The sequence below is a fragment of the Mixophyes fleayi genome, chromosome 2 (genome assembly GCF_038048845.1).
Source record: "Mixophyes fleayi isolate aMixFle1 chromosome 2, aMixFle1.hap1, whole genome shotgun sequence".
In the NCBI taxonomy this organism is placed as follows: domain Eukaryota; kingdom Metazoa; phylum Chordata; class Amphibia; order Anura; family Limnodynastidae; genus Mixophyes; species Mixophyes fleayi.
The window spans coordinates 2,938,639-2,965,919 of NC_134403.1; the positions used below are offsets into that span (position 1 = coordinate 2,938,639).

At 41.1% G+C, this 27,281-nt stretch overlaps 1 protein-coding gene across 1 annotated transcript; it reads left to right on the top strand.

Annotated features, from left to right (window-relative positions):
• Nucleotides 1–26,093, top strand: LOC142138467 (olfactory receptor 52D1-like). Its single transcript, XM_075195161.1, has 3 exons — nucleotides 1–189; nucleotides 19,499–19,561; nucleotides 25,251–26,093. The coding sequence occupies exons 1-3, from the start codon at nucleotides 1–3 to the stop codon at nucleotides 26,091–26,093; spliced, it is 1,095 nt and encodes a 364-aa protein (XP_075051262.1).
• The last annotated feature ends 1,188 nt before the right edge of the window (nucleotides 26,094–27,281 follow it).

Consider the following 27,281-nt stretch of genomic DNA (forward strand, 5'->3'; position numbering starts at 1 on the left):
ATGGCAAAGTACAGTAAAGTGTCCAGGGCGGACCTTGAGGTACTGTGCCAAGCAAAGAAGTTGGAAATTTCTTACACAGCAACAAGGAGTAAAATGAAAAAGGCACTGAGAGCCTTGGATGTGCAGTACGGGTCAGCAGATGAGGAAGCTGACAGTGACCTGGAGGAGACATTAACTTCACACCTAGAGGTACCTGCAGTAACATCCCAGAACACAGCACCTGTTTTCAGCAAGAATCCTCTCCCACAGAGTGATCCAGTGATGCAAGTTTAACAGCATGATAAGGGTAACTTTTCTGTACTAATGCAACAGCTGGAGTCACTGGGAGACAAAGCAACTGAGGCGGAGCGGTTGCTTATCATCAAGTTGTGGGGCAATCGGTGGGGCCCACATGTGGCAGTGAGGCCACACTGGCAGAAGCACCAGGTTAACAGCCAACCCCAAAGGACTGTACAATCAGGGGGACACCCCTCTACTACACAGCCCCAAAAGCAAGTACCTAACCCTTCGTGTACCATTCGCCAGCCACTGCCCCGTCCTGTACCTGGGAGTTATCAGAGACCACCGGAGCCCAGGCTGGAGAAGAAGTGCTACAGCTGCGGGAAAATCGGTCATTTAAGGACGGACTGTCCCACAGCCCCAGCACCCCAGACTCGTGCCCCTAACCCGAGTCCTGGGGCCCGGCTAACTTGCTTAACTGGTGAAGGTGAGCCATTAGAGACTGTTTCCACCCCTGACAGCCCAATGGAGTGTGGCGTGTCTGAAGGTGACTCAGCGGAGAGAGTCACCTGTGTGTTCAAAAGACCCCCCAAAAACATGTGGAGAAACCTGCAGCCGGTCCAAGTGGGACCCCTGCAGGGTGAAGGACTGAGAGACTCAGGGGCCTCAATCACTATAGTGAGTCCCCATCTTATTGATCCTGCTGCAGTATTGCAGGATCACACTGCCAAAGTTACTGTGGCAGATGGACTGGGAAAAGAAGTGCCTGTAGCGAGGGTGTATCTGGACTGTGGAGATGGCCAGGAGTTGCGAGATGTTGCCGTTATGGATGGCCTCCCAACTGATGTGATTTTGGGCAACGATGTTGGGGGTGGAATTGTGAACGCTATTCTGAACTCTCCTACCCGGAGCCAAGCTGCTAAGCTACAGTCTTCAGGATCTACACCTGTACAGCCCAGCCCAGAGGAAAAGACCGCAGCTGCTACAACACAGCCATCACCTGCAACCACTGTTTCAGCCAGCCCAGAGGGAAAGACCACATCTGCTCTTTCTTCAGGAAACAGCCCACCCTTTGCCTCTGGAAAGACTACATCCCCTAGCTACGCAGAGGATGTTGTCTCTTGCCAACCTGATCTTGTGGGGGTGCCTGGTAATGCTCCTGTCCCTAGCAGTATGCCAGCTCCAGCGGTGAGTACAGCTGACCACAGTGACCCCCCTTTGACTGACCCCATATTGACTGACCCTAGTCACCCCAGCATAGACCCCCCTGTAGCGTATCCTGACTTAGACGATAGTGAGGGCCGCAGGGAAGAGTTCAGGGCAGCACAGCTCGCTGATCCCTCACTGGAAGGCATGAGGCGCCAGGCTGGCGGCAGCCTTCCAGCGCTGGAGGTAGAGAGTGTGACCTGGCGTAAAGGGTTGTTGTACCGTGTAGCTAGGATGGTAGATGGGGATAGACCAGTCTGGGAACAAGTTCAACTGGTGGTACCACAGGGCTTTTGTGCGCAACTAATGGCAATTGCTTATGAAATCATTATGGAGGGACACCAGGGCAGAGACCAAACACTGAAGCGCCAGACACAGAACTTTTTCTGGCCTGGAGTGTTGGATGACATCCTGGCCTACTGTAAGTCCTGTGATGTGTGTCAGCGTCTCGGGCGCCCCAGTGTTTGTGCTCCCCTCAGGTCCTTGCCAATAATTGGGGAACCTTTTCAGCAAGTGGCTGTGGATATAGTAGGTCCCCAGCCTGTGCCCATGTCTGACACCAATCCCTTGCCCTGTACTAATGCTTCTGTAGATGAGCTAGGCAGAGTTCCTGGTTACCTAGTGGACATTTCCAATTTCAGGAAGATTTGGGAAGATAATCTAGAGCAAATAGGGCTGGTGTTAGGGAAGATGGGGTGGGCAGGTTGGACAGTTAGGGCAGAGAAGTGCCAGGTGGAGATGTCAGAAGTACAGCACCTGGGGGATTGTTTTGGGGGAGGAAGGGTTTGGTCAGAACCAGCTAAGGTAGAGACAATCCGAGCCTGGCCCCAGCCCACGACCCAGTTACATGTACTAACATTCTTAAAGACTGCAGGGGACTACAGGCGTTCTGTCCCAGACTTTAGTACTGTAGTGAAGCCCCTGACAGATCTCTCTAAGAATAAACTCCCCAAAGTAGTTGACTGGACACACGCTTGTGAGCTGGCATTTCAGTCATTAAAGGAAGTTCGTGCTCCAGTACTGTTGGCGCCTAATTATGACAAGGAGTTTATTGTGCAAAATGATGCGTCACAGTGTGGACTGGGAGCAGTACTTAGCCGGGTGGGGCCTGATGGGTAAGAGCAGAAAACTGCGAAACTGGGAGGTGGGGTATGCCACAATTGTGAAGGAATGTTTGGCCATTTTGTGGGCAGTGAAAAAACTGCAACCTAATTTGTATGGACGACTTTTTACTGTGGTGACTGAACATACTTCCTTAAAGTGGCTACAATACGCCTCAGGGGAAAATGGCTGTTTGTTGCACTGGAGCCTTGCCACTTCAATTTTATGACTTTGATATAATTCACAAGCAAGGAAAGGCTCACAGCAATGCGAATGGACTGTCTCGGCAGGAAGAGCCAGATCCTCCTGATCACCTCCCGTAACCCTAGGAGACGGTGGACCAGGAGCCAAATCGTTTTGACATGGCACCCTGGTTACCGCATGGACAAGGGGGGGGAGAGGTGTGACTGGATCACTGATAAATAACTCTTCGTAAAAATGTATTTAAAGGAAACAGCGCAGGGCACTTATTTATATAACTGCATTTGCACTTATTCTTGTTTAGTGTAAGATAGGAAGTCGTTATTTCTGAGACCAGGCTAGAAACTGTTTTTTCCTGTTTTCACCTTACTAAAGTATATGCCTTATTTCTGATGTATATATCTGATACAATAGGCCTTTGTGGATGGAGATCTTATGTGTATTGGAATGTATTTAGTATGGAAGTGTCATTGTTTAGGATTTGTAAGGTTGCTAGTGGGAACCTCCAATTAGACCTATGTGGAAGGAAGTCTGATAGCAGGAATGGCTAACGAAGTTTTGTGATGAAGTGTCATGCCTGCTCTGGCCAAGGGCCCAGCAGGGGGTTGTTACTGTGTGGCCTTTGCTAGAGTGAATTTCATAGCTAAGTGTAAATTTTGTTAGCCTTGAAATGTATGTAAATTTCTATTTCTGTGTGAATAGAGTAAATCCTGTTTTTAAAAATAGACTATTTCTGAACTGTATAAAAGAGGAGCTCTGTGAGCATATAGTTGTTCTTCTGAATTGTCATCTGACCTGATCACACTGGAACCTTCCACCAGTGTGTGTGAGCAATAAACATCTGTCACTCACCAGACTGTGAGTGCTTCTTCCCGTGTGTTTAGGAACCGTGGCCGTCCACCATCCTGAGGGTCTGCGCATGTGCAGCCCTTTCAAACCTTCAGTACATGTTCCTTTTAGTTAATTGGCTGATCAGGCAACACTCCCTATTTAAAGCACCTGATGTCTATACCTCGTTGCCTGATCTTGGAGTCTCATTCCCCATGAGCCTCTGAAGGTGTTCCTATGTTTCCTCGTGTATTCAGCCCAGCTGATTCCTGTAGTTCCCAGACCACTTCAACTCCCTTGTGGTTTCCAGACCACTTCAACTCTCCTGTGGTTTCCAGACCACTTCAACTCTCCTGTGTTTCATCGAGACTGCACCAGCTGATTCCTATCCGCTGCCTCCGTGCACTACTGTTATCAGCTCACTTCAACTCTCCCGTGTTTCATCGAGACTGCACCAGCTGATTCCTATCCGCTGCCTCCGTGCACTACAGTTATCAGTTCACTTCAATTCTCCCGTGTTTCATCGAGACTGCACCAGCTGATTCCTATCCGCTGTCTCCGTGCTCAACAGTTCCAGCTTACCTCTACTCTCTCGTGTTTCATCGTGACTGCACCTGCTGATTCCTATCCGCTACCTCCGTGTATCTGCAGTGTTCTGCTTATCGCTACCTTCCAGTACTCCTCGTGTCTGCAGCCAGCTGATCCGCTCTCCGTGCTTCTACAGTGTTCCTGCCTGTGTCAACTCGCATGTCTGCATTGGATCAACGCTCCGCTGCTGTCTTCTCTGCCATACCACTTCTACTCTTCAGTGATCTCCAGGTGACCAGTCCTATATACTACTGCTTCCTGAGTATTGTTTCCATCGTTGCTGGTCTACCTACCTGTGCCCTGCACCTACTTGGATACCGCTTCCATTTCCCTGGGACTTCGCATCCTGCCGGCCTCCTGTCGCTCAGGTATCCCTGCACTCCTTTCTGACAGCCTGCTCTTCTGAACCACGGTATGCATACTTATCATTGACTGTGCTCGTGTATTGCATACCTTGCTGGACTGAGTTGTTCTTCTCTGGAGTTGCCTATCCACTGAGACTATTGCCATCATTTGACTGTGTTACCTTGTAGTCTGGATAGTTCCTGTGACTTTGTATATTTGTGCAGTGCTGCTCAGTTATTAATACTTTGTGCATATCATCGTGGGATCAAGTTCAGTGTGCCCGTGTACACTCTGCATTCCATTTATCTCCCCGTGCTCCTCCTCACATATATATTTCAGTGGTACAACTTGCTAGAGGCCGACCACTGATTCCTGTTCCCTGTGTCACCTGTTTCCAGTATCCTTCCACATAGCAGTGGTACAACTTGCTAACGCAGACCACTGACTTCCCGGATACATCCACCTGGATTCCATTCCTTCACCTAGACAGCGGTACAACTTGCTAACGCAGACCGCTGACTCTCATCACCTCCTCGTTACTTCTGGACATTCCTCCTCACTATAGCAGTGGTACAACTTGCTATCCGCAGACCACTGACTACCCTCACGTTTCCTTTGTCCATTCTGTTCCTCGTGTACTATTACCTATATATTACCAGTGCTGCTAGTCATAGACTTTCCACGAGCATTCTCTACCATCTGCTGTCTCCTGTTCTGTGATCACCCCGCTACCAGAGTACCATATTACCACCTATATTGCTCTGGTAAGTCCATCACCTGGTGATCTCTGGGTAAAGACTCCTAGTGCCCGTGACAACATCTTGCTTTAAAGACCGGCTTGGAATCATCTTCAATATTGCTGTTTTCCTGTGATCTACAGATTAGACCCTAAAATCGAATCCGTTCTCCGGCTGTCTCTGCGGTTTGGACCCAAGTGTTTCCAGTACCAACGCTCTGCGCTACCCAGCAGCCCTGGTTAGTGTGATAGGCCAGGGGGGATCCATTCACAGCAACCCGGATCCATAGTAAGAGGTCCAGAGTTACCAGCCAGGTACACCAACAAGTAGACACGCTAGCAGCGTCAGTTATGCAGAGGGAACGTGGTTCTGAGTGCCATAGAAGGAGCTCAGTGGTGGCAGCAGGCCCCTCCCACTGCGGCAGGAGGGGTGTATTCAAAATAACGAAAGTGAAGGGTGGCAAAGTAAGCCCAGCCGGTTCCCAGTAACAACAGACAGGGTGGCATGGGCGGTCCATCCTGTCACAGTAGTGAATGTGTAAACGGGTAGGCCAGCTGGTGTACTCGTGTTTATTTCAACAAGGAGAATTCAGTTTTGTTGAAGAGTCTGAAACAATATATCAAACAGAGAAATAATCTTGCATGTATGAGATGAAAAGATCAAACATGGTAACAAGAGCCGTTGGTCTGTAAACAGATCCAGTAATTCTGTATTGTAAGCCAGCCGGCTAAAGTAAAACAACTGAAACCATATAGTCTTATGTATGCGTGCCACTAGCTTGTACAGAACATGTGTATTGTAGTGAGTTAGAGTTAAAAACGCATTGTAAGGTAAGTACGTCCTTATAATACAGCAATCTGCACTGAAAACATCAAGCAGGTGGCGCTACAGGGAGCTGACTACTTCCGACATTCACCCAAACCTGAGTTGTAATAGTTGTGTAATTGTTATATAGTTTAATGGAGTATGAGGCACCATGGAGGGCAGTCTATGTCTGCGTATAGGTGAGACTACAGGGTTACATGTGGCTATAATGGGAGATGTATAGTTTGTAATGTATGATAAATGGTGAGTGTGGCTTGTATTTATATGTGATATGAAGGAAGTTATATGCATTGATATAGAATTGTATTTACTAAATGACAGCAAAGGATTAAGGCTACTATCTGTGTATATGTTGTGCTGTATAATGGAATTACACTATGCCTAAGGGGTTGTTTATTGTGAAGCACTAAGGCTGTGATATACATGTAGAGTTAGCGTTATGAGGACTGTGGTCTATAGCTGGAGGATTATGTGGTATATATGAGAATAGTGTGGTATGTGAAATGCTTGGGAGATTTGAAATACCATGGTAGTAACAGAAGGTGGCGGATGCCATTTTGGATGATGAACTTGTAATACTATTCTGAGAGGTTTATGTGATAGATATGGAAGTTTGAATGAGATATACATTCTAAGGGGAGATGTGCTGGGGTGGGGACGTGTCGGGCTTTCCTACACTAAGGGGAAGATTTACTAAAACTTCTAAAATGAAAATTGGAGGTGTTGCCCCCAGCAATCAATCAGATTCTAGCTATCATTTTCTATAATGTGCTACATAAATAATAGCTAGAATCTGATTGGTTGCTTTGGGCAACACCTTCAATTTTCATTTTAGAAGTTTTAGTTAATCCAACCCTAAGTGGGTTTTCTCACAAAGTTTAAGGAAATGTATAGTAAAAAAAACACAGATGAACAAACAAGGAACAAATTGTGATACCTGTCAGTAACAAGCTTCACCCGCTACTCCACTTCTTATTTAACTGTTCTGGATTATAACTTGGTTATAACTTGTTTTGTTCTCTTTATCTTCCTGCTTCACTCTCACCATTTAGCTGCTCATCTCTCGCTCTCGCTCTGACCCCTACCCATTTACTGGCTACTCTTTATGTCCACAAACGCTCTCACCACTTAACGCCTGGTGCTGCTTCTTCACTGCTCTCCTGCCACTAATTCCCCCTCCCACTACTTTCCCATTGCCTTTGTATTTACTGCTCTTAACTCTACCGTTATTGTACTAAATTGCCTTCGTCATTGTACTGCTCTACCACAACATTACTTTGCCATAGTATTGTTTTATAACTTATTGCAATGCTGATTACCAATTAAATTCTCACTGTTATACCTCCCTTGTCTCTTATTATCTCCTCCCTTTAGATTGTAAGCTCTCATGGGCAGGGTCGTCTACCCTATGTCTCATGTCTGTTCTCTGTGTCTCATGACTGTCCATTCTCCGTCGTCCTCTCTGTCCCCGTTTTGTCTTCTGCTGAATTGTTTTTGTATGCCATGTGATTTGTTCTGTTAAGCAGAATATTTAATACATAAATGCAATTATCTGTACCCATTTTTCTCATCTGTATGCTTGTGTAATTCTATGATTTTGTTGGATGTTCTTCCCCCCTATGCACGGCACTGCAGAAACCTTGTGGTGCCTTATAAATAAAAAAGAATATTAATATATACAGTATATGTTGTGATCTTGTTTTCTTTTATGGAGACTTGTAATGGAATCTTAATAGGTAACAGTAATTCTGACACACAAACACACGCACACACACTACATATTTATAAAACAGGTAATTTATATAATGTATTGTATTAACATCTATTCTAATATATATGATAACATCTATGCTACGTGTAAAGCAACCATATTGATGTTGTATACCATTCTTACTGCAGTTTTATATTATTTGTCAAATTGTTGTAGTTTCACTTAAAGTATTTTTTATTCTAATTATAACGTGGGAGTGGTCAGTCCATTAGGGACATGGCTAGCGGCATAGTGTAGTATATAAAGAAATGCAGTGTATATATAAAGAGTGCATAGTCCAGGCCCCACCCCATAGATCTGGACAAAGTCTTGCCCCACTAGAATCAGAATAGCTGCCAGACTGTCCTGCTCTCTCCTACCTGTTCTTGCAGCGTTCACTACCTGCTGCTGCTGATGTCTTAATCTCAGTTGCTGTCTGGAATACTGGAGTCCTGTTTGGAAAAGGGGATAGGTACATTAAATATGGAAAGCCTAGAAATGAGGGCACACTCTAGCCCCCTTTCCCAACCAGTCACAATGTTAAATCAATAGCTCTCACGTTCAATAAATAGGCCTCACGCCCTGACATTAAATTAATATTATTCACATTTACTATATAAACATATTCCCCCCAAAGACATCAATCAATAGTATTTACATTTAATAAATACACATACGCCCCCCCCAAGCAGCCCAGATATTAAATAATCATGTATTTGCAAATTATAAATAAACCTATTAACCTCCCTAAAAAGCTCCAACACTAAATAATTAGCATTCTCACTGAACAAAATCCCACCTTTCTCCCCAGACTCAGCCATGCATTAAATTATTATAAATTAGATCCAAAACCACCCCAGCATCACCCCACCAATAAATTAACATGTCCTGCACAAAATTAAAAAGCCCACACCCCCACCTAAATTACATTGAAATTCACCCACCCCCCCTCTCCCCCCACTGACCCGCTTTCATTTCAACACTGCAGCATCTTCTGTCTCCTTCTCTTGCTGCCTGCACACGTGGGTCAGCTCATATCACATGGTACATCCCCCCTTGTGTGATGGGGTCAGCAGAGGAAGATAGGAGGGGAGGAACAGATCATTAGGATCCGTGGCCACAAGCAATAGGATCAGGGTATATTTCCTAATTTTTATGGTGTGAACAATAGATGGTTTAAGTTTTAACTTGCGTAATGATGGGCTTTATAGATGCTTGGTATCTCTTTACTGATCATCTATTCTCTATGGTTATCTTCAAAACAACCTCCCACGCCTTTTTCATAATACCATCCCCTATCCCTGGTTCTCTAATTGAAGTCTGTTCCCCTGTTCTCTTGATCTAATTATAGAACATACAAAATCCAAAGTAAAATGTAGATGTTATAATGAAACAGACAAATATGAAAAAATAATGTTTCAAAGGAAAACAAAAATTGAAAACACGCAAAACATATATAGAAGCAGAGGTTCACCTTGTCTCAGAATAGTTACAGTTAACCTGTCCATACGCATACGATTACTACCCTTAGTGAGAACATTCAGTGCCACCCCCGACCTTGGCTCCATGGGAATTACCTTTGCTGCAGATCCGGGGTTGGCTAACATCTAGTCAAGCCCGGGTGTGCCACTTCTGCATTTAGATAGATATAGAGATTATATATATATATATATATATATATATATATATATATATATATATATATATATTATTACTATTATTATTATTATTATTATTATTAATAATAATTGTAAAAGAACCGACAAGAATACATTCACATTATGCGTCACAGTAGTGCCCCAAAACAATATTATGCCACACAGTAGTGCCCCATTTAAATTTATGCCACAATTCATATTATGCCACACAATAGTGCCCCCAAAACAATAATATGCCATACAGTAGTGAACCCATACAATATTATGCCACACAGTAGTGTCCAAGTTAAATTTATGCCACAATTAATATTATGTCACACAGTAGTGCCCCAGTTAAATTTATGCCACAATTCATATTATGCCACACAGTAGTGCCCCCACACAATATTATGCCAGAGTAATGGCCAGAGCCTGATTAACCACTAGGCTGATAGGGCTGCAGCCTGGGGCGCTGGCTCGTGTGGGGGGGGGGAGTGGCGCTGCCGGCATTTATTTTATTTTTATTTATTTTTTTCATTCACTGTTTTCCATTTTGTTTGTTTGGGGTGGGGGGTGTCATCGCGGGGGGGGGGGGTGTCACCGCTGCTTGCGGGGCGGGGGGGTTGGAGGTGGCGACGATCAAAGGCATTGGTGGTCAGTGGTCAGCAACAGGCAGCCAATCGCTAGGCTGCCCTTTGCTGTATAGGCACCCAAAATACTGTGCAGCAAACAGGAAACAGAAAGTCTTCACTCCCTGACTGCTGATCAGAGGAGCGACACTGGCCAGCACAACTACAGGTAAGTGAGGGGGGGACTGGCATGCAAATCTATAGGGAGGGAGAGGGGGGACTGGCATGCAATTCTATGGAGAGGGGGGGATCTGCCATGCAAATCTAGAGAGAGGAAACTGCCAAACAAATATATAGGGAGGGAGAGGAGGGGCTGCCATAGAAATTTATAGGGAGGAAACTGCCATACAAATCTATAGGGAGGGAGAGGAGGGGCTGCCATACAAATCTATAGGGAGGGAGAGGAGGGGCTGCCATACAAATCTATAGGGAGGGAGAGGGGGGTTGCCATGCAAATCTATAGGGAGAGAGAAAGGTTGATATATATGAAAGAGGGCAGAGGAGGGTGGCTGATATATGTGACTGGGGGGAGGAATAGCTGCAGGGTGGAGATAAGGAAAATAGCTGCGGGGGGATGGATGCAGGGTGGAAGGTAAGGAAAATGGCTGGAGGGGGGTTAAAGAAAATTACTGCGGGGAGGTTAAAGATAATGGCTGCAGGGGGGAATGGCTTTAGGAAGGGGTAAGGAAAATGGCTGCAAGGGGGATTTAAAAAATAGAGCAGCTTTGGGAAGCATAATCTCATGATTGTGTGGCAGTTACAGGGATGCTCTCTGTAGTCTCAGCAATCACTAGAATACTAAATATTAGTTAGATGGGGCTGGTAGAGGTTTGTATTTGATTGACCACAAATATTCGAATATTGCTTATATATGCCTGTACAATGGGGTACTTTTATCTGGCCATAATGGGGTGTTTTGTTTTAAATAAAGGGCCTAATCATTCAGGGTTTTTTAACATTTTGCATTATAATAACTTTTTGCATTTTCAAAACAGGACTCCAACTTTCCAGAAGTCAGTGAGAGGATAACAAAGCTGCAAGAGAGACAACAGACAATGGCACAATCTGTATAAGTTGGAATACTGGAGGCCGTATTAGCCTAGGGCGACCAGAACCCTTAATCAGGCCCTGGAAATGCCCACAAACAATATTATGACACAGAAGTGTACCCAAACAATATAATGCCACACAGTAATGCCCCAAACAATATTATGCCACACAGTACTGCCCCAAACAATGTTATGCCACATAGAAGTGCCCCAGTTCAATTTATGCCACAATTCATATTATGCCACACAATAGTGCCCCCAAAAATGTTATGTTAGAGTAATGCCCCCAAACAATATTATGCCACACAATAGTGCCCCCAAACAATGTTATGTCAGAGTAATGCCCTCAAACAATATTATGCCACACAGTAGTGCCCTAAATATTGCTATGCCACACAGTAGTGCCCCCAAACAATGCTATGCCACACAGTAGTGCCCCAAACAATGTTATGCCAGTGTAATGCCCCCAAACTATGAATGCCACACGGTAGTGTCCCAAACAATGTTATGCCACACAGTAGTGCCCAAAACAATGTTATGCCACAGTAATGCTGCCTAAACAATGTTATGCCACAGTAATGCTGCCCAAACAATGTTATGCCACACAGTAGTGCCCACATGTTATGCCACACAGCAGTGCCCCCAGGTTATGCCACACAGTAGTGCCCCCAATCAATGTTATGCCACACAATAGTGCCCCAAACAATGCTATGTCAGAGTAATGCCCTCAAACAATATTATGCCACACATTAGTGCCCCAAATAATGTTATGCCACACAGTAGTGCCCCCAAACAATGTTATGCCACACAGTAGTGCCCCAAACAATGTTATGCCAGAGTAATCCCCCCAAACTATGAATGCCACACAGTAGTATCCCAAACAATGTTATGCCACACAGTAGTGCCCAAAACAATGTTATGCCACAGTTATGCTGCCCAAACAATATTATGCCACACACTATTGACCCAAACAATGTTATGCCACACAGTAGTGCCCACATGTTTTGCCACACAGCAGTGCCCCCAAGTTATGCCACACAGTAGTGCCCCAAACAATATTATGCCACACAGTAGTGCCCCAAACAAAATTATGCCAGAGTAATGCTTCCAAACAATGTTATGCCACACAGTAGTGCCCCAATGTTATGCCACACAGTGGTGTCCCAAGCAATGTTATTCCACACATTAGTGCCCCATTCAGTGGAGGCCTGACAGACTTTAGCTTGGGGGCAAGCACATAGTTCTGGCCCATAAGTAGCGGCCCAGCCTTAAAGGCTGTTTTTTGGTACAATATATATTTCATAAGATAAAAAGAAGCTGTTTTAGTGTTACTTAATCAGCGGTACTTTATTATTATTAATACTGAAAATAAATTATGTAACCAAAAACATATATATACATAAACAACCTTTACAAAAATGCACATAATGAAAAATGTTATGTACACATACAACATATGCAAACTTGAGTCAGATTGATCAGAAATCAAACATATTAGCAGTAGAAAAGAGACAAAACTGCTGCCAAATTAAATGTCTTACAACAATGAGGATTGTTCACACAGTTAACAAAGACCTCATCAGTGGTGAACTTTCACGGACAATTTCCAGCACATCTTGAAATTGAACTAGTTCCAAAAGGTCTCACTCTACAGACATGATCATAAATGCTTCAAGCAGGTCTTGTCCCATTGTAACTCGCAGCCTTGTTTTTATGATTTTCAGTTTGCTGAATGTTCTTTCACATGTCACTTGTGTGATAGACAGAGTCAGCAGGTACTCACATGCCACTAGTGTCAGCAGGTACTCACATGCCACTTGTGTGATAGACAGAGTCAGCAGGTACTCACATGTCACTTGTGTGATAGACAGAGTCAGCAGGTACTCACATGCCACTTGTGTGATAGACAGAGTCAGCAGGTACTCATATGTCATTTGTGTGATAGACAGAGTCAGCAGGTGCTCACATGCCACAGAGAGATTCTCATAAGCAGCTGAATAAAGATTGTACTTTAGAAGTAATCTGTGACAGCAGAGGAACAATTTTTACACGATTTGCACTATATTTTGTTATCCTCTATATCAGCAGATATACCCCATTTTTCCTTATTCCCTCCACCTTCTGGAGTTACCTCTTGTCTTCTTGTTTCATCCAAGTGTACTGTCAGCTTAGGAAATAGGTTAGCAAAACGTATAAGTTCACTAATAAGACACTCTTCATTAATTTTAGCCAATTCAGAAATCCTTTTTAGAGTGCCCTCTTCAAGAAGTGTTGGATCATTTTGAATATTTTCAAACAATCTAGGATCCAAATACTGGTTGTCCAGCACCAACTGTTTGTTTTCAGAAAATCTCTCTGTAAGACTTGCTAAAATGTGGTCACAAATTGGTCTGTACACTTCCACACGAAAACGTTTCAGTTCATCAGTTGGACATTCATCAACTGATATCTCGCCTGTCATTCGTTTCTTTCTGCCAACCCTTCTCACTGGGATCTCAGTTTTAATCTTAAGAAAAGAGATTGTTTCACAATTGGCTAAAAGGTCATTCATTTGTGATTCAAAACGTGTAGCCTTTACTGTAATATTATCAAAATCAATTTTCTTTAGCTGGTCAATGGCATTCTCGACCATTTTCCATGCCACCAGAAAGTCAAGACCACTGGTTTGTAAGTATTTTGAAACTGGTCCAATCACATAAAAAATGGCAAGGAATACATTTGCTGTTAAAATGGTCTTGAACACACATTTTTAATATAAAGTTGAAGCTTCAGAAGTGGCCCTTGAATTACAAATTTGCAAACTGTGAGATTGAAAATAAAACTTCAATAGCATCCAAATACAGGGACTGCCTCTCTCCAGATACCCAATTAAGGGCCTTCTCCTTTGCCCACCATCTTGTCTCGCCAATTTTCTGCATTCTTAAAAGCTTTTCTTGTCCTTGTCTTTATGAAGTTGTTTGGCCCATATGTTCATACGTTTGTGGGAATCTCCAATAAAAGTTGCCATGCGATTAACAGACCAAAGAAAATTTTTAGTTCAAGGACTTCACAACAATCAGAAATGCATAGATTGAGGATGTGGCTATAGCACCAAATGTAAATGGAATCAGGCACTACTTTAGCAATCTGTGCTCGTAAGCCTACATATGAACTCCCCATGTTTGCTGCACCATCAAATGACTCACCAGCAATTTTATGGTAGTCAAGCCCAAGCACTTGAATATTAGCCATCAATAGTTCATTGAATCCTCGGCCAGATGCATCAGTAACCGGGAGAACAGAAATGAGTTGTTCGTGGATCGCTTCTTTTTTCACACACCCAATGACACCTGTTGCTTGATCTACAATTCCTGCATCTTGTGTGGAATTAATGTGAATGCTAAATCTCTTTGCACCAATTTATATTTATTTAGACTTCCACAACCAACTGCTCCTGCTTTTCCTCTTTCCTGCAAACGTGTTTTTCTTTTTTCACTGTCTCGAATACATTTTTCAAGGTGATTTTTTAATGGGACATCATAATGGGATAACAGCAAAATAATTTCTAAAAAAATTAACATGATTAATCTCGCTGTTATTAAGATTGTAGAGTGATTCATTAGTTCCATGGGCACGAAATGGCAAGCCTTGTTTCCCAAGAAGTTTTACCACATCAAATATGTGTTTCATGACTTCAATGTTTTAAAGTATCTCTTTCTTTCGTCTTGACGCTTGAGCCCGGTTAATTAATGTGTCAATGCTTCTGTTCTTCCTTACAATAAAGTATGCATTAGCAGCATCGCAATGACTTTTTGAAGATTAATGCTTATCCACAGCTTAATGGCAGTGTCTGAGATTTGTACAGCCACTAACAAACGGTGACACGGCATCTAAAAAAGCGATACATATGCTGCAGAAAAATGCTTCAATTTTTCAATTTAGTACCAGAAATGTTATCCAAGAGCGCCTAACATGTTCTCCACTTTGTTGTTTCCGATAATAGAAATCTGACTCTTTAAATAGAATGTTGTCACAATCCATGGTAGTTGGCTGATAAGGGTGCTGCTCAACAAATGCAATTTTTTCTGCAATAGAGCTTGTTGGAGAAATATGACAGACTTGTAGATTTTACAACCACGTCCAAGTCATGGCTCTCTTCTACTATGATACAATCTATCTCGGGAGGGCTCCTAGGTTCTTCCTGGGAATGACCGTGTGACTGTAGTTGAGAGCTACTTTCAGGGAAACCCTCCAAATCACTGACATTGGCTTCTGAATCCTCTTCCGTCTAACATAACACTGCTGGAGGGTTTTTATTATCACTTGTGCCAGCAATAATCTCTTCGGTCTAGCTTTTATGTGGTACATCGGTTGCCTGAAATAAACTTTGTGTTAAGGAAGCCCCAAATCGTTGGATAGTGCAGAATATATTTCCCAGAGCTAGTGAATTTTTTTCTGGATGAAAACTGGGCTGTGTGATGTTTTGCAGTGAGTAAGAGGGGGAGAACCAATGATAATCTGCAATTGTGAACATTTTGGATTTTGATCAAAAGATTCTGTTCCTCTCACTCACTCCGCCTTCCCCACCCAACTGCAGCCATTTTAAAGCTGTGAATAAAATGTTTACCACTTTAGATGTTAGTGCAACTTTAAATATTCAGCATGCAGAAACAAAAGGAACATCAACAAAGTATATCAATTAATAAATATGTATCTGAACTCGAAAAATGAACACATGCTCATTCAAGACAATTCATGCACTGTAACAACGTAAAACTTATCAAGCAAACTTTTGTGTGCTGTATTTTCACTCGTACAAGTACCACCACCTTTTATTGATCAATACTTTGCATAATGCATAATATTTTCAATGCTTGTAGCAGGATTTTTAAGGGGGCATTCCAAATCTTTAAATTTAGAACAAAGCGAAAAAAAAAAGTTCCACAATAAACCTTCAACGTACACTTTTTCTAGTCAAATTGTTTTTCAAAATATCATTGATACTGCACATCAAACTAACATTGATATCGCACATTAATACTAGCATTGATACCACACATCAAAACTAGTAATGATACCGTACATCAAAACTAGTAATGATACCGCACATCAAAATAGCATTGATAACGCACATTACAAATACATTTGATACTCTACATTAAAAAAAATCTTGATAACGCACATTTAAAATATGATCAATAATAAAAATAAACAACCAAAAACATTGATACTATGACACCAGTTTTTGATTATATTACATAAATATATGCAATATATATAATGCAGCAAATATGTTATTGGATCCTCTATTTTATCAATCATTAATTAAAGTAATTACTGAAGCCTACCTCTTATATTAAAGCTTGAATTAGAATATATATATATATATATATATATATATATAATATGAAATCTGATTAAAGCTTAGAGTCAAGCTTCAGTACTAATGATTAATGATTAGTAAAATATAAAATAGCTGATTCTATAACATTTTTGCTGCTTCAACTGATAAAAACAATCCTATGCCATCTAGCTAACTTTCAGTTTATATAGTACCCTGTAACTGTAAAATGCAATTGAACTAAAAAATACAGTGTATTTAAATAGAGAATATATATCCTATATTTTTACATATAATTAGCTGAATGCCCAGTATTATTGGGACTCACCAATCAGCCACAGGGCGGCAGTGATGATTTCCACTGTCTGGCTATGCCTGGGAGGAGCTGCGGCTATGCCTGGGAGGAGCTGCGGCTATGCCTGGGAGGAGCTCCTCCATTTCACCAGTGATAGTCTATGCAGCTGTCACGCGGTGCTGTACAACGGGTTTAGCATGTTTAGCATGCTTACATGCTTTTGCCTGCTCGTCCATGAAGATGGGAGGGGGGGTTTAGCAATAGATTATATAATAATGTTTTATTACAGTGCTGATTTATCAAAATGCAAGAAGCCATTTTGCTTTAAAAAACTGATGTTTTTGCCAGCAAAATAGCTTGGTTTTGCTCCGTAAAACACTAATGGGGTTATCGCTGGCAATAACCCCTGTTGCGGGAACCTATTTATCAAGCACTATTAATAGATCGTCATACAAATAGCATTACACTGTTTGTATAATTATCTATTCGCCACATGCACAAAAAAATTGCTAATTTTTTTACAATAAAGAATAAAAAGATAATATTAAAAAACTGAACATACACTTACTGGAATAAAAGTGATTGTAATTTCTTTCTTTCTTTCTTTCTTTCTTTCTTTCTTTCCCTTTGCTTTTGTCTTTAATAATGGCTGCAGGGGTGGGTGTGTTTCATGCCCTGCTAAATTGGAGTCTCCTACTGTATTGGAAGCTCCCACTGTATTGGTGGGCAAGCCACCAGTATATAAAAAAATAAAATATATAAAATATAGATATATTTATTATTTTTTAAATTTTATAAGGTTTATTTATTTATTTAAATATGTATATATATTTCCCAGCAGTTGTTATGTGTGATGGGCTAATGTATCTTTCAAGAGTAAAGATGATAGAGTGATGATAAAGTGAGGAGTAATAAGTACTAATGGATTTAACAAGATTAAAATCTGAGGGATGAATTAAACACAAGGGAAATTAAAAGCTGAGGTTGTGCTCATAACTAGTTGCACCTCTCTAAATGGTTAAGGAGCAGGCAAGGGATGTGGGTACGTCCACTGTCACTAAGAGAAGGTCAAGGGTCAGTCTATATAAGTCTCTGGCAGGTTTCTGTCTCTAGGATCCAGGAGGTTGAGGGATAAGTACCCCTTGTGCCTCCACCCTAGTGTTCATATTCATCGTATTTCTCTCTTTTACTGGAGTTGTGGAACCCCTGTTTGTAATTGTCTGTCTGCCTTTTATTTCCTGGAATTTTGTTCTTCCATTTTCCGCCCTTTTTGCTTTTCCTAAAATTTTTGCTGGGGTTTTTGTGTTGCTCCTGCCCAGCCCTATTTAATCTGTCCTCTCATTTTTGCCCCCCCCCCCTATTCCCTGCATGACCTAGTGGCACCTATATAGATTCAGAACCCAGTGCTCTACAGATTACTGTCACCTTTTCCTTACGGCCTGAGTCCCGACTATAGGCTGGAAGATTCCAACAAACATATCTGAGATCACACGCATGGGGTATACCTGCTATCATAAGCATCTGCTACGGACATATCTATTTTCAGCAGAGAAAGCTTTGATTTATATTTAACAACTTGGAATATTATCTAATAGAAGGATCATCTGATTACTTTGAAATACCACAGCCTTTCATGATATTAAAGTTATATCCATGTGACTGAATATCCTGATGAGATTGTAGAAACAGACAACTTTTAGGTCTAACGGTGTAAAGAGGATATTTTGATAATTGTGCTACAAGATGTGTGATTGGAACTATGTATTTCCAGGCAGCCAATTTTATGTGACATGTATCTGTTTCAATATCCCATATGACTATTTGCTTATTTATAGATAGTGGTGGTGAAATCAGTGCACTGAATAAAGTTTATTGCATTTATATATATATATATATATATATATATATATATACAATGTTTATAATATAATCTACTTTTATGTAATTACGGATTCATGATGGATAGCGGTGTTTTCAGTTTTCAGCGCTATCAATATTTTCTTTTCAAGTTTTTCTGTTTTAGAGCGCACAGGCTCTGTACAGCTGCAGGTATTGAGCCACCAGCTTTCCAATAATTGGGTTCATAAATTTTCAGCACCAGGAACATTTAGGTATTTTTTTCTTTATCGGGCATTTAAAACTCACCTGTTTCTCAAAGCCTACCAGCCATCCTCCTAACCCTCTCTCTATGCTCGTTCTCATCACCTCTCTCTTCCCAGCCCCTTTACTGGCTCTTCCTACATTTGATTCTCTCTACTAAGTCCTTTCCTGCCTGCTATCTGTTTGGCCTCCACTAAACTCTAAGCTCTTAAGAGCAGGGCCCAACTTCACTATAATAGCTAGACCTGGAGCTTCTGGAGTCTTGGTATTATTAACCCCCCCAACCCACTCCCCTCCTGCTCCCCCAGCCCAGATGTCACGGTGACTAGTCCAGCTTGTTAAAGAGCAAGGCAGCACCTGTTCAGATATGTAACAGGAAATTCATATATAATTCATGAAAAACTTGCTCTTGCTTACGGGACTAGGGGTCCTAGAGTGTCCCCCTGCTCCCCCAGCCCAGGTGTTTTCTTCTTCTTCGGTCACTCTTTGTGCAGCTGGACCCTCCTATGCCTTTGCCAATCCTTTCCTCCGATGTCCTTAAAATTATGTCCTTGGCTTCTTACTTACTAACATTTGCTGCTGCTTTCCTATGGTCAGCATATTTATTAAGTGCTGTATTTTTTGGGGATTTACGTGACATTAGGTCTCCCAGTTTTATGATATATTAGCTCATATATTGGCTTGACAATTTTTCAGTCAGTTTGCATTCAAGATACGTGATGTTGACATTCTGCACTCACTTTGTAAAACATGACATCATCCTCTGGTTCGCCTACTCAATATCTTGCCTTCTAATGTGTATGTTTTTTGTAGATTTAACCTGAAAGCTGGTTACATTATTAATCTCCCTTGACAGTGTCACAACGGTATCTGCTCTCAGGAAATATAACAGAGGGATGGAATTAGACCGAGGTGATATAAACGCTGCGGGGGCAGGCAGATGAAAAAGTTCAGGCATAGCAGGAGTTAACTTATATGGGTGCTATTGGAAAAGTGAGTCATCCAATCAGGAAAGATGGAAGGGGAGGGCTTAGCCTTTCAGAGAGGCTTATAACATATAGGAAGAGGATTCTACTTCCTCTTACTGTCTGGAGAGGTTACCCACCCACCCACCCACCCATTTCCTATTCTTAGTATAGGAGTGAGTAATTGTTGGTTGTCATCTAAGTGTTTCATACTTATAATTTGCAAGGGGCGGTAAGCAGTCCAATCAGCAGCCAATTTGGTTACATTTAAGGCGTAGCAGGCACTCTCCCCTTAAAGGGATTGGCCAATTAGTCAGAATAGCCCTTCGGGGTTAGGGGGCTCCGCTTAGGCGGGCGGGCCTCAGCTAATGTGCCAAATAGGAGAGTTTGGCATTTTACGCCTAGTCGGGTCCAAATTAGTTTTAGAACTTACAACTTGTAGGTGTGGCCTGGAGGCTGATTGGTCTGCTTAGATTGGCCACCAATTTTTCCCACCAGATTCGCCTTTAATAATTTACCTGACCTTTCAAACGCCAATACAAGTCTATGTGTCGTTATTTTGGTTTGTTAAGTTAACTCTGGTAAAGGTAAAATATTGTAAAGGTATGAGGTCCACCGTAAGTGGTTTAGTCTTTCATAATTGCCTGCCTGAGCTCAAATAGAATTCCAACCTAATTTTGTCTGTGTTCTATGGAAACCTGGCCTTTCCTTGCATATGGTGTAGTGTTACACCTACCAACCCTATCTGACACTTTGGTTCTCGGCACACCCAAAGTTGGGATGTTATTAAGTGGCTTTAGTTTGATAAAGTCACAGCGCTTTGCAAATAATATGGAGATTGCACATTGACAGAATATTAATCACAAACGGTTTTCTATTACACATACAAAGCACGGAAAAAAAAAACCTGTTCGCACCCTCATGTGCTCTTTTGCATATTCTGCTGGCTTTGTTGTCTTAGCAGTTGTCCAGCATGCTTATTTAAGGCTCTGTTGGGTTGGCTTACAGACCAGACCTTGCTAGATGTAAGCTGCTATACTTGGGAGATGAGTGCATCTGATTTTGACCGCTCTTGAATGGTGTTTGCAACATATAGGTCAGTATAGGACCAGCATAAAGTGAGGTACCATTAACGCTGGGTTGCTGGATTGAATTTTTTGAGCAAAATACGAACCAATGTCTCCAGTTTTCATTTTGTCAGGTACACACTGATATGTGGTGTTCAGGATAGGCACTGACACCAACTGTCTTTTTATTTTAGATACATATAGGGCATTTAAATTGCCATGCAGCTGGTTCCCTGTTTAATATGGGTTCCGTCGAGCGCTGGCTTATTTTTTCTCTGGTAGGCCTCCTAGAACTTACAATGACTTCAATTATTACAGCACTGTACACACCTTGTTCTTTTCAGACCCCACTCCCCTGGTGATTATGCAGCAGGAAGTATGCTGGCAAACGCATCACCACGACTCACAATCTGGCCACTATCTGTTCCCGCTCTGAGTATGATTTCGTCCATTGGGTGAGTATAATGTGTTTTCTGTCCATGATATATGCTTGCTTCTCTGCTTGTCATGGTTCTTACAAGTTCCAGTTAGCTGGTTGAGAGTTAGCACTGACAGTTGGTCCCTACAGATGGCTCGGGCGAGTGGTGACAGGATTTGGTTGGCTGAATTCTAGCGGGGGTATATGTTGGTGCGTGATTGGCTCTGCAGCGGTCATTTCGCATTTTGTTTGGCTTCACTGGGAGTGCTCAGTGCGTTGTGTCCAGATACAGGACCGTGTCATTGGTAGTGAAGTGGCGTATTTGTTTTGCTACCTTTTTTTTCTACTCTTTCGTCCTTCAGGTGACACAGTGCTTTGGCCACTTGTTTCTTTTGGAAGCAAGGGGCGAAAGGGATTTTGCCTAATTTTTCCTCTACAAGTGGGCATGATTGGCTGTTGGTGCCTCATGATTTTTTATGGTTTTACCTTAGCTTGTGTCTCCTGTTCAACTTATCTTTTCTTCTTCTCTTGTTTCTACTCATCCATGTTTTCATTTTCCCTGCCTGCTTTTCCTTGCTGTTCCTTGTGGGCCATGTCTCCTGTTGCTCTTTGCTCTGTGCTGATCTGGTTTGGTGTTGTATTTTGTTCCTCCATTCTAACATACCTTAACGCCTTCCTGTTTGTATCCCATGGTGTTTGCCTTTATGGGTTGGATGGGTCTGAGATTATTTTTCAGGGAGATTTATAGGAGTTTAGTTATTGTAACTTTAGGTATGATGGCGAGTCTTGGTTCTTAAAGAATCAGGCGTGGATGGAAATTTCTGTGCAGTCGGCGACCAATGCTTTGTGGGCAGAAACTACTTTGGTTTGGGGTATTATCCCAGCTATAGTTTTAGTGAAAGTGCCGCCCTTGGGGGCTGGATTGTTGGGTGCGCTCCTTTCAGCCCAGAGGGGATGTGGGCTCTGGTATGCCCAGGATAATTGATCACCAAGTGGAGGTGAAGGATAATATGTGCGCCTAGGTGAAAATGTTATCCATGTTGATTTATGCCCAGAAGGTAATTGACCCACTTTGGGATATCCGGTTATGGGCCGTGCCGTACTGTATACTCTTTTCTCCTCCACCATAGAGTTTTTGGGTTCTAAATAAACTCCTCTATTATTCCACATTTATGTCTGGCATCAATTAATTAAAGTGAATATTAAGAGGGTAACAGAGGTTATTTAAAATAAGAACAATAACTGTTAACCATTTTATTGTTTTAGGAGGAGGAATCTTAAACCTATGTTTAGTGTTTGAGATACTTGTGACTATTAAACCAGTATATAGATGCCCCATTCCCATATTACAAAAGGAATGGGGAACTATCATTAAAACCTAGTACATGTTTTACAGAACATACTTTATCATAAATATATATATAGTGATAACTCACTGTAGGATGATGCTCAGATATTAGCATGGGAATTGTTAATGTACATCTTCAGCACTAATTACAATTCAGTTTGTTCCAGCTTTCTTATTGACATCCACAATTAATTAGTGACTATATAAAAACCCATCACAGAGACACAGTGCTGAGAGAACAGAGGACAGGCTTCACGTTGCTGTATCAGTGAGTATTATTCATTAAATTGCCAACACTGAAGTTAGAGATGATTCTCATGTGGCTCATTCTGCAATACTGGACAAATAACACTATTATATTTACATTCATACACAAAAAATGTATTTGTCTCAAACAGTTGAAGTATTTTAAAAGGCTAAATGTGCTATCATTTATTTTTTTAATTTATCTGTTAGAGATGTTTCTCATGTGGCTCATTCTGCAGAACAATCATCAGTACTGGACATATAACACTATTATATTTACATTCATGAAGTAATTTAAAAGACTAGATGTGCTATCATTTCTTTCAATAATCTGTTGTTGGAAAGGACATTTTACAATTCACTTTATAGAAAATCCATCTTATTATTAATGTCATAAATGTTGCAGTTTAATCAAACTAAACGTTGGGGGCAAAATATTTTCTTTGATGTTCTGGGCCCCATATGCTTCTATTTCATCACATGTGTGACTGCACAACTTAGGGAAAAAAGCCAAATAAAGTCTCTGTTTATATAATAAGCAATATGTTGTTGATTTATAAACAATACATTATTAATCAACTGGAGCCTTCTTAATAGTTAGGAGTAAATCCATCTAGAAGGTGCAATTGTCAAAATCCTGTTGAACTGCTGCAGGGGGGGGGGGGTGAGACGCATCGTAGCTCAGCTCTACGTCACACTGTAAATATAAAGCTGCCCAGTGTTTGTCTACTGGAGACCATTTCTCCTTCCTATTCCTGAAGCTCCCTTTGCATAGTGACAGGTACCACAGTCATTGGAGTCCAGCAAACGCTAAGGATGTGGCTCTCTGGTTAATATACAGACAGCTGTCCATGGAAACTGTACAGTCAAAGTGTCAGCTCTTCCAGTCAGGGGCTGTTTTCAGAGCAGTCACCATTGTGACAACTAATATTATCTTCATTTACAGACTGTTTAATCACCTCAGATGTGATTAGAAGCAGGAAACATTACTGTACATTTTATTTTCTTATTTAAAACTCCCCCCCACCCTCCCTCGTACTTTTATTTGAAACAATTTCCCATTTTTTCCCCATGCATTATATTTGAATGTATCAGCTACACAGCTGCCCTCTATCTACAGTAGCTGTTTTTTATGACTATATTAGGTTGATACAATTATCAGTCTAATCAAGTTTTCTTCTCTGTTATGTTCAATAGAGGATTAATATGACATTTAATATATTTATATTAAACACAGATTTTACCTGAGAAATATTATGAGTGACCATTACAAATCTCACAGTTCAAGTAGTAAAATTTTATTAAATGAGGTAAAAATCTCTTGGGGGTTGTTTCAATTGAGAAATCCTTAGCAATTACTTAAAATTAGAGATACGTAAAGTTGATACAAAATTTGGATTAAGATTCACAGCAGAAGAGGACATTTTGCAAATGAGCGACAATTATAATGACACAGTCTCTGTGTTCCAACCAGTGGGCTCACGTTCTCAGTATGAAGAGTTTATAGTCCAGAGCTGGTACTATGATGATCAATTTATATTTATGTCTGGTGTCGCTGTGATAGAGCTGCTGCAGAATGTGCACAATTTTGTATCCAAATGTGAATATTCAGAAAAGTTTGTTCATCTCTATTTAAGATGTAATTCTTAAGCAAAATAATTTATTTAAAATTCTGCTTCTTTATGTTCCTTTTTTATATATAAAAAGATCATCATATTGAAGAAAAACAACAACATATATTCCCAAAAAAGAATTGTGTGTTTGTGTATATACCTTAAATCCCCTATAAACAATAATTTAATAAGTATTCACTGAAGCAACACAACACAACGCAGACCAAAATTACTTTGTAACACTAAGAAAAAATATTGACAAGTACAAATTTCAAACAAGTTCAGTCAAAATATTCATTAATATACTGATTAATTGTCCTATTATGTTTCCTACTAAAGGATTGGGAGAAATAGAGGGTCCTTCTAACTCCTTTGTAGCTGACCATTCCCCTCCGCAGCTCTGCAGTCCGTGTACTATGGAGAAACTCAGCATTTCCTTTCGTTAAAATGCCTGATAATAATGATAGGCATCCAGGGGATTAATATCGCACAACCATCGGTGGTCCTGAACATTAGACCCTCCCCATTTTACAAGTTTCGTAGGGTCATCCATCAGTGAATATAGATTTTTATGTGAATACTGTATTTTTGTCAATCACACAATTCAAAAGACAATAACACTAATTTTACTATTTCTCTTTTTTTAATTTAGGAAATAATTTTGCAGAGAACACAAATGCAAAATTCAACATACTCTCCTCCCTCTGTGCTAATCCTCGGGTTTGGTGAAATTACAGACATGAATTACCTCTACAGTATGATAACATTGGTCGGTTTTATGATGATTGTTCTATCCAACTGTACAGTGATCACTACAATCCTGTTACACAAGAGCTTACATGAACCTATGTATATATTTATATCCGCTCTATGTGTAAATGGTCTCTATGGCAGTAGTGCTGTTTTACCGAGTCTGTTTATAAACTTAATTTATAAAATTCAAAATATTTCCTACAAATCTTGTATTATACAAGTGTTTTGTATTCACACTTATACATTTTGTGAAATCACCATGTTAGCTGTAATGGCGTATGACCGATATGTGTGTATTTGCAACCCTCTGAGGTATGTCAGCATAATGACCTTAACCGCAGCATTGAAACTGATGTTTGCAGCCTGGATACATTCTCTTATATTAATTACTATTCATGTTATACTAACATCCAGACTTCCTCTATGTGACAATGTCATACTCAAGATCTACTGTGACAACTGGTCAGTTGTGAGACTTTCCTGCATTGATACAACAGTAAACAATATATTTGGGCTCTTTGTTACGATAGTAGGATTGGGGGTGAAGCCATTTCTGATTGTTTTATCTTATTTTAGAATTCTAAAGGAATGTGCAAAATCTAAGGTAGTCCGAGACAAAGCAATGCAGACCTGTGCTCCTCAGCTGATATCCATCATAATCTTTGTTACTGGCTGTATTTTTGAGGTTCTGCTTTATCGCTTTGTCCCTACCAGAGTCCCTTATGGATTCAGGGTATTCATGTCAGTGGAAGGCCTTGTGCTGCCACCACTTGTGAATCCTCTCCTGTATGGTTTGAAAATGAAGGCTATCAAAGTGAAAATAGTGCAAAAAATTCTTCATGGTAAAACTTAAATTGCTAAGAATAGATTAAGTATTTTTTTTTCAAACAAAAATGTCTGGAGTATGCAACATACATAAATAAACTACATTTAGTTTTTCAAGAACAATTTGGTCCACATTTATCGCTTGATATGTATTTGTATTAATAGGTCTGGAAATTCCACATGCAGTTGCTATCTATAATATGTTTATTATTATTATTATTTATTATTTTGTGATTATTCATTTTTATTTGTAAGGGGACACAAGGTGTCTGCAGCGCCGTGCATGAACAAATAGTAGCACAGTACAGGGTACACATTATGGTACAATAAGCAAGTAGCACTATTACTCAGGTAGTTCAGAGCACAGCTAATAAGAAGGGTGGGGGAAGTCAGCACAGCGGGGAACCTGTGTCTAAGAGTGTGGGCGGAGCTAACAGGTGAAGAGTAACTAACAGGGTGCATAGAAAGTAGGGGTGGAGTCAGTGGGTTCAAGAAGGAGGTGGGCAGAGGAGCTGTGGAGCAGAGTTAAAAGTGGTGGAAACAGGGGGAGATAGGACCCTGCTCAGAGGAGCTTAAAATCTAAGGGAGGGGCAGACAGACAAAGGACACAAGGAAAGTGAGCAGGGGGTGGGTCAAAGGGAGTGAGAAGGAGGAAGTGGAACTATCACTTCTTTATATATTTGTGTTTTTATTTAGCTACAATTGGAAATATATGGGGGCCACAGTCTGTTCTTTTCATTGCTTTTCTCAAGATGTAAAATCTAACAATTTAGACCACAGGGCAGCACAATATCCTCATAAGTAGCAATTATGTATTGACACTCCTAAGGATTAAAAATCCAAGGAACTGCATCCTAGTAATAATGATCAGCCAAAGAACAAATATTTCTTCTGCTTAAATAATGGTAGGATGATGAACAGTCCCCGACTCTCTGTTATATACAAAATTTTTTGCACTTTCATCAGAACAATTACAACATGTAACATACACACATGGAAACTATTAACAACCAATCAATAGCAATTAGATCAACCTTCTTTGGAAATGTTATGATGATCCTTAGGCTGTTACTATCTTACTTCCATGAGAGAAGTCCTGAAAAGACGACACCTTGCTCCCCAAACCCACTCTTTATTCTACTAGAGGGGTGGTCAGTATATATATAGAATAAGAATGGGCGGCCATCAGTCAGTATGTGTCCCAGAAGCTGATTGA